The sequence below is a fragment of the Ammospiza caudacuta genome, chromosome 1 (genome assembly GCF_027887145.1).
Source record: "Ammospiza caudacuta isolate bAmmCau1 chromosome 1, bAmmCau1.pri, whole genome shotgun sequence".
NCBI lineage: Eukaryota > Metazoa > Chordata > Aves > Passeriformes > Passerellidae > Ammospiza > Ammospiza caudacuta.
In genome coordinates, this window is record NC_080593.1 from 128,632,761 (window position 1) to 128,648,854 (window position 16,094).

Below are 16,094 nucleotides of genomic sequence, written 5' to 3' on the forward strand. Positions count from 1 at the left end.
CAAAAGAACAAGACCCTTGCCAACAAACTTGAAATTCAGCAGTCCCACAGAAGGGGGACTAAAGGAGCTGTTACTTTCCCACTATTTCCAGAACAGGTCTGTGTCACACTGTTTACATCATGCATCATTCATCTGCTGTGATGAAATGTAACCCTGTGTTTTAAAAAAAGACTTCTGCAACAGTGAGGATACTCTATCTTTGTGAGAAGCATGTCACATATTTTCCATAGGCATCAACTGCTCCTGCTTCTATTTAAATCTGTGTGGCCCTCTTCAGAGGGCATTATTCCCTCCAGGAAGCCCATTCAGAAGGTGCTGAGCAGAAGGAGGGGAGAAGCCAGGATGGCAGCAGACAGCAGCATGGCTCCCGAAGAAAAGCCGAGCGCAGCTCCTGTGAGAAGGGCTGTCCACAAGATCCGGATGGCCAGCCAGGTCTTCAGCTTGGCTCGAGGCTGGCAGCAGTGGGCATCTGACCACCATGGAAAGCAAGAGCAAGAGCCCTCTGGATGGGTCCCCACTGCAGAAAGCTCATCAGCTCAGCCTGTACAAGAAAGTTCCTTTGAAAAATGGCAAATTCCATCTGTCAAGAGGGACCAAGAAAAAGATGATGAAAAATCCTTAGCAAAGGATTCAGTGACAATAAGAGATGCTGAAAAAAAATCAAGGGAATCAGACGAAGATCTCAAAACATTCAGCATTAAAAGCAAAGAGGTGACCAAAACAGTTGTCAGCAAAGCCTATGAACGAGGAGGTGATGTCAGCCTCCTCAGTGAAAGATACGAAAACAACAACAGCAGCTCCGAGATGACCAAACTCAAAGAAGAATCAAATGCTATTGACAAAATTCTTAGCAACAAATTACCTTCAACCATAAGGAGGAAGTGTTCAAATTTAGTATCAGAGATGACCAAGGGCTGGGAGAAGATGGAAGACGAGAACAAAGATGGGGCCAAGAGAGAGCTGCTGCTGAAGTGCCGTGATGACAGCCTGGATGCCCAGGACAGTGGCTATGGGGAAGCAGAGGACAAGCTGGAGCAGGAGGACAGTGACCAGGAGGTGACAGCTGTGAGGATTAAACGCCCTGTCCCATCTCTGTAAGTAAAGCATCTTCATTACATCAACACAGATGGCAGAAGGGCACAGCTTTCCATGAGGAAAATGGTGGGGGTGGGAGGATAGTAGGAAGTGGTCAAAGATAAACTATTATTCTTGGTTTAGAAGAAATTAATCAAAATTCAGGAGATCTTTCACTTATCACTCCTGTGCTTAAGTAGTTACTCAACAATATCGGACTATGTACCTAATACAAGGTTAGGAAAAAATTTAGGAAGTTATATTTGGGACATGTTAATTATATTTAATTTTCACACTGGATTTACCAGTTCATCAAATTATCTACTTATTTCTTAATACTTCAGTCCATGTTTCAGAATCACAACTTTTACCTCATCAAGAGACTTTAGCTACTCATTTATTTCAGCAAATGCTGTCTAAATCAATATATTTGACAAGTAATATCTCCAAATTCTCATTCATTATTTTGCTTAGTATTAATTGTAAATACTCTCAGGAGCAATTTGAAGTGAATGTCCCAAATTAATACAGCAGGAATTACTTCCACATACTTCTTACCAAAAATTGGAATTCCATGAATTTGGAATCCCTCAATTCAAAGAAAGAAAAATCCCATAGCATCTTGGACCACAAGTTCATACCATATCCCAATCACATGTCCAGAAATTAAAAACTGGATCAGCACTGATGATGAAAAACTGATGAAAATGCCATAACAGTCTTTGTGATCCCTGTGCAGACAGGCAGGCAGGCTGTATCATGGTCCCTATTTTGGTTTTACACCTCACTACTGATGAGCATTATCATGACCATTAGACTGTGGCTAACACACTTATGGATTTCAACCATGCAGTACCTTTAAGCACAGCTATCTGAACACACACTCCCAGAGCTATTTTAACTATTCAAATGGAATTAGAATGATGCTTTGCTGTACAGCTGAGCAGTCAGCTCCTGTAAGAAGAAAATGGTTAACAGCCCAAGTGAAAAAAGCTCCCCAGAAACCTAGGGCTTGAAAGTTTTTGGTACCTGCTTTTGGCAAGGACTGTGTTCACCATCCTTTCACAGAAGTTATGACCTCAAAACAAAGATTCCAAATATACAGTGGACAAAAGATACATTTGCAGCACTTATCTGTAAACAACTTCAATTAAAACAAAATTTTTCAGTTTCAAATGCTATAGTAGAAACCAACTATCTAGCTTCCATTAAACCAACTGTCTTGTAGACCAACTATCTAGCTTCTGTTGAACTTTTCTTATATTTTCCTCATATGCATAATTTTAGTGTTACTGCCATGAAAACATATTTACTGTGATCTAAATTATTGAAGTATGTTACTTACAGCTCTTTCTTCCACTGAAATTGAACACAGAACTAATTTTCTGCACTTACAGTGCTGCTATTAGGACTGAACTTTTTTAACTATTCATTTTTTAAAATTTATTTTACAGCCTCAGAACATAATATTTCAGCCTGCTACATTTATGAACCTTTCAATGTGGTTTAATGTTCTTCAAAAAGGCCATAAGTACACAGTTGCTAAAGCATATCGCCTATTTTCCTCTCCACATTCCAGGAAAAAAGCATCTGTACAAGTGTTTTGTTTTCCTCACATCAGCATCTTCATTATTTCCAGCTTCACTGCTTACTGGAATAAGGTTGCTTCCTTAGTAGACAGCTTGTTGACTGGCATAAGAGACTCTTCTGAACTCTTCTGTTCATGATTAGAAGCAAAAAGGATGCAACAGAAGGGATATGAAACTCAAAACATTAAAATGGGATTCATACCTTTCTCCTATAGACAGAAACAGGGCAAATATGCTACATGGACCTAATTTGCCTAAAGGGTCAGGTCCTAAATCCTAAATGCATTTAGGATGTCATCCTGGTAAACAGGTTAACTTAGTTGATTGCTGGATGTAAAGCACTTCTTAGAGTGGGTAGAAGTTCAAAACCTTCACTTTGGGTGCACAATCCTTTGTCTAGGAGAAGTAGAAACATGAGAAAATGCCTCTATGTGTACACAATTCATGTTTTAAACCTATCATTAAGCTAAACAATAGCAAAAATAGCACTTCAGCAACTAGAAATGGTTAAATTACAAGCTGCATTAAAAAAGTAAGGTTTTTTTCAAGCCATGTGAGGCACAATAAAAGCGAAAGGATAGATAAGATGGTTTTCTGAACCACTGAGAAGATGATTTGGATGAGGAAGGCAATAATAATCTGCTAGAAAGGAAAATTAGTTTCAGTGGAAAAAGGAGGGATTACATTCTAGACCACTAAATTAAAGTAAGTAACAAAGACTGCACAACCTCCTGCTGTCTCAGTCCCCCTCTCCTCTCCGCTCAACCTGGGGAACCGAAGCTCTAGGACTTTGTCAGTGCTCATGGTCCCTGGAGAGAAGGGGCAGCAGCTGGCTGTGGCTGAGAAATAAGCCCTCCATAATGATATCTACTCATAAACTCCACTGAGACTGAGGACATCACTTCTTCAAGGTAATTTTGATTCTCTGAGGATTTTTTTTCCCCCAGCCTTAACTGATAGCTTCCACATGGAGAGCTAGTGGAGCAATCTGAGCTTCAGCTGGAGTTCAGACTGTGCTGGTACAGGGTTTCTGTGACTTTTGAGATAGCCATAGGCTTCAGGAGACAAATTCCTTTGTATAGCCAAGTCCGGTGCCCAGGGTTCCTCTGACAATGAAGGCACAATTCAGGTGAAGGGACAAAGGATCACAGCTCTCCCTTTCTCTGTATGACAATAGCTTATATAGAGCAGCATTTGGTTTATTGTTGGGAACCAAATTGCCTAGATTTACCTCACTAGTATATTTTAATGCTTTCCTGCCAACACCTACCTGTTAGCCATTTACACAAAATTACAGGTACAGACACGCTGCCTACTCTCAGGATGCTCTGTAGTCACACCACAAAAGAAAGGTGCACTTGGCAACAGTATGCTCAATTCTTCTGATGGTTTTTCACCAAATTGATAGGGAAGAGTATTTTGGAGCATTTTAAACACAGTTCCTCAATACAGCTAAGTGAATCTTAGGGCAACTCCACAGCTAATAAGGTTGTGCAGCTCTCCTAGTTATTTTCCTATCCCTGGCACTTAGTGTTTGCAACTCTTACCCTAGCATAGCCCTGCCCAGTACTGGCCTGATCTGGTGCACTGATCTGTGCTAAGGACACCTCTATGTCTCCTATTCTCTATTTCAACCAGCTTAGTAGAAAACAAAGGAATGTCCAAACAGCAGAGGGACAGAATTTTCTGCGACTTTGCAGCCCTGTGTGTTGTTTGCTAAGTGCATTTTGATTTTCTAGTGTTAATATTCAGCTGACATTACTGGGAAGGTTGCAGAGCAGCCTTTTGGGGAGTAAAAATATTAGAAAACAAATTACTTTGGCACAGTCACGGCACAGCACAGTCCCAACTGAGTTCAGTACATATACATTGACAGGACGTGGACAGCACAATGACTAGCTCAGACTATGTATAGCTCCCCCACAACATGTGAGATTGGCCACAAGAGGATAGAATGTCTGTCTGGAATAATCCAGAACTATTACACATATTAAAAAATAAAATAAAATCTCTCAAGGTCTTTCCTTATCCTTTGTCCTTGACACTTTCAGGATTCTACCCTATCCATGGGAATGTGAATTTTGGATTTCAACATTTGTTCAGAATCATATTCCAAATACAGAAGCATAGACAGAGCTATGACACTCAATTAGGTATTTGTTGTTGCTGTAATAATTTTTATTACAGAGGACATTTTTCTAGGCACTACCCTCTAGCTTTCAGCCAGGTTTTCATACACCTACAGCAATCAGCAATCACCTTCAGCCAGGTCATACACCTACAGCAATCTCTAACCTCAGGGCAGGCACACTTCAGGCTTGGCTAAGCAAGCAGGAATGGGGAACTGCGTGATTGACCAAAGGTACAGAAAGTGCAGGTGATCAGCAACATACTGTTTTGTTCCCTTACAGAATTAAGTCATTCTGGTACAAAGTTTGTGAAAACATGCTCAGAGCAGGGCTGGAAGGTGGTAGTGCAGACAGGATAAAGCTGTAGTCATGGAACTTGCCTTTGTATGCAAACAGAATGCGGAACAACAGCCCCTAGGAACTAATTTAGAAGTGGTGAACTCGTGCCACCTGGTGGATTCCAGCTCACCCCTAACCCACAGAAGCCAGTCACAGCAGATTTCAATGAACAGCAGAAGTGTATCGGGAAAGGAGGAGATGCAAAGCTCAGGTGTGTTGCTGTGTCTTTCAGCGCCAGCCGGCTGAGCGAGGAGGCGCGGAGCAAGGCGCGCAGGAAGTGCAGCGCCGTGCACAGCCTCAAGGACAGGTGGCAGGAATGGGCCGACCAGCACATCATAACGCAGAAGCTGAACCCCTTCAGCGAGGAGTTTGACCATGAGCTGGCCATGTCCACGCGCCTGCACAAAGGGGATGAAGGGTACGGCCGCCCAAAGGAAGGCACCAAAACTGCCGAGAGAGCCAAGCGAGCTGAGGCGCACATCCACCGGGAGATCAGGGACTTGTGCTTCATCATTGAGTCCATGGCCAAGCCGCGGCCCGACGGCAAGATCCAAGTCACTTTTGGGGAACTCTTCGACAGATACGTTCGTATTTCAGATAAGGTTGTTGGGATTCTCATGAGAGCCAGGAAACATGGGCTGGTGGACTTTGAAGGAGAAATGTTATGGCAAGGAAGAGATGATAATGTCATCATTACTTTATTAAAATAAGTTAGGCTATAATCAGAACAACTTTGGAAAACTTTTCTCCTCTTCTCCCTTGCCATTAGCATTTGTACATTTTGAACATAAGGTTCCCTTGTTCACCACATAGAAAAGTGTATTTTTTGTAATATGTATTTTATAACTAGTGCATGAAAACCCAAACACCCAAATGGACTTCATTTTGTACCAGAAGTGCTTTCAGGACTATTAAGTTAATTACTACATAAAAAATAAGGAGAAAAAGCTATATGGAATATAAGCAGCTGATGATAAAAGTCCATAGTAATATAAATAGCTACAGGAATATGAAACATACCAGATCAGAAGCTGAATGACAAAATAAACTCAGACAAAGGTTTTGATCTGAAAAATGCTCTTGTGCATGCACTAATTAATTGATTTAAATACCAGTAAAATTACCTTATTTTAATACAGAATCAAAGATACATTTTTTTTCTTTTCAAGCACAATATGAACTATCACTGCAGTATTCTCTTGTTGATACAATTGTTGGCACAGCTTTCTCTTACGTGTCACATAAAAAAATCTTTTTATAAATGGGGTTTTATATATTTATTGTATTTATATAACTAATTTTTTAGATTATTTCATATGTAAACTTATGGAGTTTGGAATGTAATGAATAAAATGTTTTGATTAGATAGCTACCTAAAAAATACCTTCTATGTAATGTTGTGCAATGCCTTATCTGATTATCTATGCTGATACTGTTCTTATAAATACAGAAAAAGATAATGCGTAACATATAAAAACTAGCCAGGTACTTGTACTTTTGTATACAGCAAAAAAGTGACTAACATCATAATCTTCCATTGAAATGTACCTCTGTGAAAAAAGAGAAACAACATTCATAACTTTGAGGAAAATGTTGTTCCACATTACACAGAAATACTGACATACTTTTACAGTATTTGCCATTCCAATGTCACTAAAATAATGTATTTCAGTCCAGGTGATGCTAGAGAGGACTAGGTGCTAATGAACTAATAGTTTTAGGACTTAAAATTGTATTATTCACAAATCTGAGATCTCTAAGGTCTCTGCTACTTGCTGGATTAGAGAGATCAGTTTCTCTACCACTGTAAAAATAGCTATCCTGGTAAAATGTGTGTACTTCACAGGAAAAGCATTTGTTTCAGAGCAGATGCCTGGGCAAGTAATGAAAAAGAAGTGTTTTTTTCCCCCTTAATATTCTTTCAAACTGAAAAAACAAATATCTTCTTAGAGAAGTACAGGAGTACTAATATCTTGTCTCTGATAAAATAAACATTGCTGTCTTATTATGAGTACAGGTACTCCAGTTTGAAGCTTTGTTATATAAATAAATCAAATATTTTATAACTTAATGATACAAGAACTGACTACATCTCCTCTAAATCTATGTAAATCATTAATACTTAGGAATAGTTATATTATATGACTCTACAGAAGAAAAAATTGTAAGATGGAATCATTGGAGATTATTTAATGTTTTCCTGAGATCTCTTAGACTACTCAAGCTGACCTAAAAAACTGATGTCTTAGTGTAATACTTAGATATAATAATTTTTACCTGCATATTCTTGCCTTATTCTTTATATCTTTATATAAATACCTTTTATAGCTGTCTAAATTGTCTTCATAAAATTTTGTTGTCAAAGGAATACATGAACTCCTTAATTATTTCTTGGGTTATTCTCCCACACACTAGGAAACAAATACATGTGCACATTCAATGAAGTAAAATATCACTAAGTTGCTTCAAAATATAAGCATACATATATTCTCCTTTTCATAGGCTGTTAAAATATTTCCTCTGAAGGTTTCTCTGTCCAAAGCACCAGAAAAAGATTTCAGAGTACATGGCAACAGACCTTATACAAAACACCTGCACAAAAAATACACACTAAAGGCATGTAAGTGTTAAGTGAATTAAGCTCATCGATTGGTAGCTCACTGCAGGTAATTTAAGCCTCCTATTCAGTCATCCCAGCATTAAAATCTACACAAAATAAACCAAACCCATAACTTTATCTTATTCTTCCCCTCAAACTATTTTATTTCCAATCAGATGAGAAAATCACAGGACATAACTAGTATTTTTTCTCATGGTACCCTCCACTATTTATCTTTTTGTAGGCAGTATCATGCAAAATTTCTGAAATAATTTACCATTTTTGTCAAAAAGAAATATTAAATGTTGATATAAGTAATGGTGCTTGGAAGCATTTCATGTAGGTTATATGCTTTAGAGCATTTTTTACATTAAGTTGTGTGACAAATTTATCCATGGTGTGGAAGATAATAAATCTGACCTCACCAAAAAACAAAAGCAAAAGTACTCCCTGAATTACCCACCATAACTCTCCTACTATACTGTGTTACATTCTTGTGAAACTAGCACAACCTCTGCCAAAATTAAATATTTTAATTTTAAAATATTTTAATTTTAAATATTGAAATATTTAATATTTAAATTTTAAATACTAAGCAGGTCAAAACCTGCTTGATTAAAGCAGTCTCTGTAAATTTTTATTTAAGTCCTGCTTCCCTAGTTCTGACCTGCTTTGAAAATAAAACCTTTAACCTTTGAGACAATGAGCAACGCTCAGCTACTCTCATGATAGCTTATAGTTGCACTTTCTTTCCTAAATACTGTATTCACTCCCACAATGTTTTACTTGAAACAGAGGTCCTGCACTCTCCTGTCTGAAGCTAGTGTTGGTTTTGCACATCCTTGGTAGTGAAAAAATTCTATCTTCTTCTGTAGCAACTTAGATACATTTTTCATATTCTAATACAAAGTTTAAGTGACAGCATGAAACTTGTATCAGAAGAAATAAATTTGACTTTTACACCTTTGTATTTTTCCAAGTCTTACCACAGTGGCTTGAAGTGAGTGGAAGGTTCATTGGACACGTACCCCACCCAGCAGAAATCAGCTCCCTCCTCCACAGCAATAACTCCTTCTTTACAAATGTTTCCGTACAAGCAAGGTTCAGTAATACAGCTCATTTTTAAAGCAGGGGAAGGCTATTGAAATAAAATGAGCTGTAGTGAAGAGCCTACTGTTCATGGTGATATGGTCAATCACCACTCATCACAGAACAGATACCGGCAGGCCCTCCTCCCACAGCCATTTCAGCTGCTATGTACGCATTGCACTGCCCCAATATCTCAACTAAAGCCACTGCTGACACCTCAGGGAATGGAGGAGTTTAGCATTTAAAAGCACGTGTTATTAGCAGTGCAATTATCACAGGAGAAAACCAACTACGATTACACAGCTGGTAAGGTAAGCAGGACAGCAGAAAGCAGAGCAGGCACTTGTGCAGAGACAGCCAGCAGGACTGGCTTGCACACACTACTAAGTGTACACCATTCCCTCAGCTGGACAACTCCTCTCTCTGCTACAGAAGCACAGTGTAGCTCTCTACCACTGCAATAGAACATACTCTTTAAGAGGAGAAAGAGGAGTTTTGTTCCCTTAATTGAGCTCCAAATGGCAATGACAATAGCAAAATACCCTGATGACACTTGCTGTTTTATGAAGGGAGAACACATCAGTGTGATTTAAGATGCAAATACTGAATGAAGAATACAAGACTATTTTTTTATTTGAAGTTGAAGGAATAGTCAATGCTCTTACTCATCTTCCAAGAGCAAATTTTATGCACACATTCTAATTCCTATACAAAAAATTAACTCTAATGCAATATAAACAGGTGAGCAGGAAGATGCAAGCACAAGCCCTAAGTCATACATTATGACCTTTCTGCAGATTACACAAAAACAGTAACTAACAGAGATAGGATTTAGAGCCAAAAGGTGTTAATTGAAAAATTCCATGTTTGGATCCCAGGTACCCAAATAAAAAATCAAGTTACTCAATGAATCCATCTAAGTACTGGATGCTAAGACACGGTCTTCTGGCAGTCATCTCCAGATAATGGGTCTCATAAGCCTTCAGGGAATGTCAAACTTTCAATGCTTTACAATCACAGAAGCAAACCTTTCCAAGAAAGATGGAAAGGAATTCTACTGCAGAAAAAGGATAATGAACTGAAGGCAGAAGGGACATCAAGAATGTGCTTCTATGTGTGTCATACAGAAATTAACAATACCTCTGATAAAATTCATGGTCTTGCCTAAATAGACATGCACTACTTTCTATAGATCCTTTACACAGTCAGTTGCTTCGCCAAGTATTATTGCTACAGTCACTTATGCTTTAAATCAAATGTTCTTCTTTTTCTTAACCAATTTAGTATTTTATAAGCATGATTGCTCATGTATTGCTAACTAAACATTATCCTTTATTTCTACTTTTTTATTTCCTATTTGCTTTTCCAAGACTGCTCCAATACCTGGCAACATTCAGCTACTGAAGACTTTTGTGTGCTTTCATTTAATTATTCAAATTATACTTATTTATAAAATTCTTCACACCACTCTCTAAAAAACTAAAATATGCTTTATTTGCAATATGAGATTAGGATAGAGACCATGCAGTTGAATTAACGGTTTTATCAGCAAGGATGATCTGAGACTTTTCTTTTTCCCTCTCCTTCTTCAAAATGGTTGAAGACAATTTATTTCATTCCCATTGCTTCCCATGGGGCCTTAAAAAGCCCCAGAAATGCCAAAAAAATGAGAAAATGCATCCTATACATTCAGTTGTTAAATGAACAGCAAAACCCAGCATTTGTGCTTCTACGTAAACTTGACCTTCTAAATAAACTCCAACTCAAGTTTATTTTTACATATATTTAGATTTATTTGCTATACATCACTGTGAGCTTATAGTACTTGAAATCCATTACAGGATTTTTTTTTTGTTGTAATAATCAGTTGTAACTCCACAAAGACAATAATACTGCTGTGGAAGACCAAAGGGGAGAAAAGCCATTTCAATTTATTTACAGTTCCTTATTTTGTAAACATTTACTCTACACATTGTACTAAGTTCTAAGAAGGATAAAGAGATATACATAGAGCCAGGAAACAGAGCCCTGTTTTTCTATTCATATTGAGCATTAGCATATTATGGATGAAACATCTGCCCTTTCTCGTTACCATAGCAGTAAGCTGTCTTCAAATAAGGTTTTTTTTTAACTTTCCAGAAATGTAAATATTTTGAAATATACAACTACATCTACTAGCCAACCCATTTGGCTTTTATTCCATTTCTAGAATAATTTAAAGTGCTATAAGCAACCCATCAACACTTTTCTATAATAACAAAACTACTTTAAACATTAATTTACAAGATAATATACAATGTTTGTCTGAAATAGCTGAAATTTCAGCACAAAGTCAGTCACTGTCACACTTAACAGCAATTTTTTTGTTCTTTTTTGTTTTGGTTTTTTTTTTGCAGAACATAGAATAAAAGCTTTGAAACAAACAATTTTGTTCAGCTGTTATTGCCACAATGGCTTATCAAGTTTTCTACAAAAGTGAACAAGAGCTACTGGAACTGTATTCTAGCCTGTCATTTATTTTTTGAGGTCACATGACAGTAAGTTTGCATATTCCACAAGTCTACTAAATTACAATATTGTCTACCTATGATACATGATGTCATTTTAATCAGAGCTGGTGCTAATTGTAAATTTACAACATAGACCCACTCAAAAACATCACAATTTTTTTTTTCTTTGGACAGGAATAAGCTATATTCTTGGAGCTGAAGTGCTACACGGCTAAAACAGTATAACAGTATATATCTGACACTTTATGTTGAAGAAAGATGCATCTGTTTCTGTACTTTTAATGCCCTACTATAGCTACAAATTGTTCACTGAGTTTTGCTTGCTTTAGCCTTTTAGTTTTTTGGAACTATCATATTCTTACATTCTCTTGCTATTTCGTAAGTCTTTGCCACTTAGCTCAATATTGTCAGTATTTGTCCCAAACCTGCAGATCATTAACAGCATGTGCAAAACACTCTTTAAATACAATCAGCATGCAGCTACAACACATATTAACTGACATTTTTCTACACATGAACAAGAAACAAGACAAGTGGCACTGTTGACTTGGGATATCTTCTAACTTCACCACGTATGTACTGGGGTGCATTTAGAAGGAATGCTCAGCTTCTCATCCATTTGTGGCACCACTTGAATAACCCATCATTGGTCTGGACCAATCTCTGCAGTGCTGCTGCCAAATACCCACACGCAGCTTTCTCAGAGGTTCACAGAGGGCAACTTCATTCATAGACATAATTTGAATACAAAAATAATAAGCTATATTCAATGAAGCAGCCCCCTAGCAGGATTGCAGGAAAGGTGTGTGTGGGAAACCTGGGAGGCAACTGTAATATGGATAAGAAAATTTTGCAGGCCACAAGGCTCAAAGTAACTAACATTAATTTTTAGTCCACAAGGTCAATATTTTGTAAAAGAGTCTATAGCTTAGAAAAAGTATGATAGTATATTACAGATGCAAGAGCATGAAAAAACATCTGCTATTTAAAAATAATAACTAATGGCCACACTGAAAAATTAGAAAAAAAAAACCAAAACAGGTAAGTAAAATACATTATATTGCTCCTAGGGATTTTTAAGCTGCACTGATTCATGTCAGGTTTGGGACAATAACCTGTAGAAATAGTGAAATACTTATTCAAAAGCCCATATTTCTATGTCTTGAATAGTGAAGTCTTCTCGCTTAGAAAGTGTGTGATTCCCAAATGTTTTACATGAATGACTTCTTCCATGGTAGAGATCACCATCAAGCCAAAGAGCAAACTCTCCTCTGCAAGACACACAATGTATTAAAGCAAAAGACTGAGAGAATAACCATTTAATCCATCAATGCATTTTGCACTCAAAATTTAGAAATGAGAAGGAATTAAAGGATTAGTTTTTAACACAAGTACCTCATGGCTGTTAATAAATTTATGCTACAAGGATTTGAATTTTTTTTACTATTTATTATTAATTTGGGAATATCCCTCTTGCAGCTATTTTGAAATAAGCTAACTAGAGGTTTTCAGCCTCTTCTATTTTTATTACAGAGATGACATAACAGCACTTTCATATCTAAAGAGAATGCTAGTAACAAATAAGGAAAACATTCTAGAAGCACATGCACCTGCATGGGCAGGAAAAAGCCAGGACATGACAATGATTCCTGGAGACCCTGACATGTTTTGGGGTGCCTCAGCTTCAATTCAGCCCTCTTCTAGTTACACATAATTTTCACATTTACATCCTTCCACAATCATATTTTGTGTCCATTCTGAATACAGGAGGACACACATGCAAATCAAGCATGGAAGGCATCATAACCTTGCAGGGCTGAAACTTTACGCCACACTATGGGGAAGACAAATCTGTTGAAGTTTTGTCAGCATTGGAAGCTAAACACCTCACATACTAAAGTTTCCTGGCTGGTAACTGTTGAGTCCTAAGCTACCAAACTGAAGTAAATTCCAATTTTTCTTTTCAAAGGTGTCTAGACAAATATTTTTAACAGATTCTAACTGCAACTTACCCTCCTCCACCAAAAGCAAGAGAGTCCATGTCTCCTTTAATGAAGAACATGTTGTCTCCCGTCCACTTAAAAACCTAAGGGGAAAAAAAAAACCAAAACAGACCAGCAAGTAAAAATATCTGAACTTTTCATTTTGGCAGAAGGGAAACCAACCATCATTAAAGACAGACTACGGATGGGTAGAAGTCAGTTTAATGAAGTTGACGCACAAAATTCAGGAAACATCTGCAGACAAAAATTCTCTGACATTTTATGCTAATTAAAATAAGATCATTCCAAACCAGGTCGTTTTTGAGCATCAAAACTCCTACACAATGAAAAATACCAAGGAAATATACTTAGATTAGAAGTGCCCCTAAAAAGGATGTAGTTTATGAATTTTCAGACATGCAGAAGACTTTAAACAGCAGAAAAACCTCCAGTACAATTAAAGAGTTGAATGTGTTCCTCAGCATGCAAACACTACCAATTCACTCTGCACTTAAAGATTCCACAAAAAACTAGTGTGATGAATTTTTTTTGGGCCATCTTGTATTATTTTTCAGATTTACAGTTAGGTTTATTCCTTAAGGATTTTAAGATCATGCACTTGGGGTGGTGGTGAGGAAGGGAGCAAAAGCATGAAAAGTCATTACTACTTACCTCAAAATCTGGAGAAAAAGTGAACATAAAGGTCTCCCCAGTGCCATAAAAGCCATCGCTCACTTTAAATGGTTCAGATGCTAGTGCACCAAAAACCTGTAGCAAAAATACATCAGAGCAAGAAAAACTTCAGAGAAACAACACAGAATCCAAGAACCTCTAATGATAGTAGCTGATAAATCAGGTTGTAAATAATGTAATTTTGAAATTCATTCTCTGAATTTCACTGCACCATGGTTCTGAATGCACTGAGAGATGGTCTTTGCCATGTAAACTTGAAAAAGCAAGATAGATGAGACACTTTTACCTTTTTGTTATTTCAAGCATCTGGGTCAACAGACTAGACTTCAGAAATCTGGCTGTTAACTTTTCTTTGTCAAATATTTTGTGACCTTAGACTGTAGTTAGTGTGTGCAGATAAGTGAACCTATATAGAGCATTTTTAGCATAAAAAAATCCATACTGAATTCAAATTTAGTTTCATCAATAAATACAACAAAATGGGCTGCTGAAATACCTAATCCATATTTAAATATCTACATGCATATTTTCCAGCAATAGGAACCCTTGAAATTATTGCTTAGTCCTCAAACTATTTGAGTCTCTGTATCCTAACTTCTTTTAAGGGCTCTAGTCATTTTTAGAATAACTGCAGTTCTGGTAGCTAAGCTACATTCAGGTAGCTGTGACATACCTTACTTCAGATAAATATCCTTAGGGCTGATACCACATCTAGTAAATAAATGTAAGTAAAAAAGATAAAAGTAAATCTAAGTTTTCATTCACAACAGATATTCCTTGAGAGGAATTAACCTTCAGCTAAAGTATCAAACAGATCTTTGTCAAACCTAAACTATCTCAGTTCAGCTTCTAGACAGGTGTAAACTTAACACAACACTTAGACTAGTGTTTATATTGGATCCTCTGAAAGATGTTATCTATGTATCCAGTAAAACACAAAACTAGTCCATTCTAACCATGTAGAAGACCTTACGTATTTTACTTAAGAGACTCTGAAGCTTTATTTCTAATTATGGAATACATTTAGCTATCAAGAATCTCAGACAGTCTCCCTACTCAACGAAGGACTGATTTTGAAGCTATTAGGTGGACTCAGTTTTGTCCAGTTGAGCTTTGAGTCCCCTCAGGAATCAGGATTTGAAAATCTCTCTGTGTTCTATATACATCAAGCTGACCCTTGAAAGACCACCTCTTTGCTATAAGCAACAATAAAAGAATAAGGTTTTACAGAAAAAGTGCAATTTGCTTCCCAACAGTTACTCTAGTTCTTGAGAAGGGATGTCCCTAGGATTTTTCCATGAGATCTGAATTTTGTGGCTAGTTGTTAGGGTGGATAACTAGAATTCCCATGTCCTAGATTCAATCAGTCTCACCTGCAGTGCATACAATCTGAAGAATGATTTTTTATAAAACTAGACAGTCCTTGAAGTGATTAACTGCATTAATCTCATCTCTAGACCACCACTTATTTAGTGACTCATGCTCAGGAATCAGGTACCAATTTCTTTTTAAAGGCTCTCAGGGTTCACTAACAGAAGCACATACCAGTAGACAGACAATCCATAACAATTGTAACAATGCAACTATAGATTTCATGGACACCTTTATTAAAGAACTTCCTAGAATTGACTGGAGCAGGCAATTTAGGTTGCTTTAGATCCCAAATTCCAACTAGGCATGGCTCAACTTTTACACAATTAAAGTTTGTAAAAGTTCAGTGGTTTTGCCTGTTTGTTTTTTTTTTTTGTTTGTTTAGGTTTTTTTTTTTTTGAACAGCCATTTACATAAAATTATTAATTGATCTGAAAAAGAAAGCAAGATTGGAAAAGATTTTTGAATAAAAAATTCAGTAGCATGAGGCTTAGCAGCCTTTAATGGAACATTATGAAGAGTTACAAGGTACACTTGCTCCTTACTCAACCTATTATCAACATAATAAAAAAGCATTCTTCATAAACATGGACACCAAAGAAACATATCTGGAGAACCTGGGGAAGCAGCCCAGGAAACAAATTCATTCTAGTTTAAAAGAAAAGTGCCTCAACCAAGGATATGACAATTCCAGCATCTTTCATAAACAATGAAGGTCA

At 37.1% G+C, this 16,094-nt stretch overlaps 2 protein-coding genes across 4 annotated transcripts in view; one reads left to right on the forward strand and one right to left on the reverse strand.

Annotated features, from left to right (window-relative positions):
* The first annotated feature begins 301 nt into the window (after positions 1-301).
* On the forward strand, positions 302-7,898 carry ABRA (actin binding Rho activating protein). The gene is made up of 2 exons (XM_058816645.1): positions 302-1,094; positions 5,364-7,898. Exons 1-2 carry the CDS (start codon positions 343-345, stop codon positions 5,839-5,841), a joined length of 1,230 nt encoding a protein of 409 aa, XP_058672628.1. The 5' UTR covers positions 302-342; the 3' UTR covers positions 5,842-7,898.
* Positions 7,899-9,597: 1,699 nt separating this feature from the next.
* Positions 9,598-16,094, reverse strand: part of OXR1 (oxidation resistance 1) — a 259,837-nt gene continuing 253,340 nt past the window's right edge. For 2 of the 3 annotated variants that reach the window (XM_058799965.1, XM_058799972.1), the window contains 3 exons: positions 13,984-14,079; positions 13,342-13,415; positions 9,598-12,600 (listed from right to left, as the gene is read on the reverse strand). In XM_058799965.1, the coding sequence (XP_058655948.1) occupies positions 12,465-12,600; positions 13,342-13,415; positions 13,984-14,079 (306 nt within the window). In that variant the 3' untranslated portion in view covers positions 9,598-12,464. The remainder of the gene's footprint in view (positions 12,601-13,341; positions 13,416-13,983; positions 14,080-16,094) is intronic. The other variant, XM_058799980.1, reaches the window with a different exon arrangement.

What these genes read in the sequence shown, in the direction of transcription:
- ABRA (XM_058816645.1), top strand. Translation starts at nt 343, where the DNA reads ATGGCAGCAGACAGCAGCATGGCTCCCGAAGAAAAGCCGAGCGCAGCT. An exon ending in AAACGCCCTGTCCCATCTCT is followed by an intron (nt 1,095 to 5,363) that starts GTAAGTAAAGCA and finishes TGTGTCTTTCAG; the next exon opens with CGCCAGCCGGCTGAGCGAGG.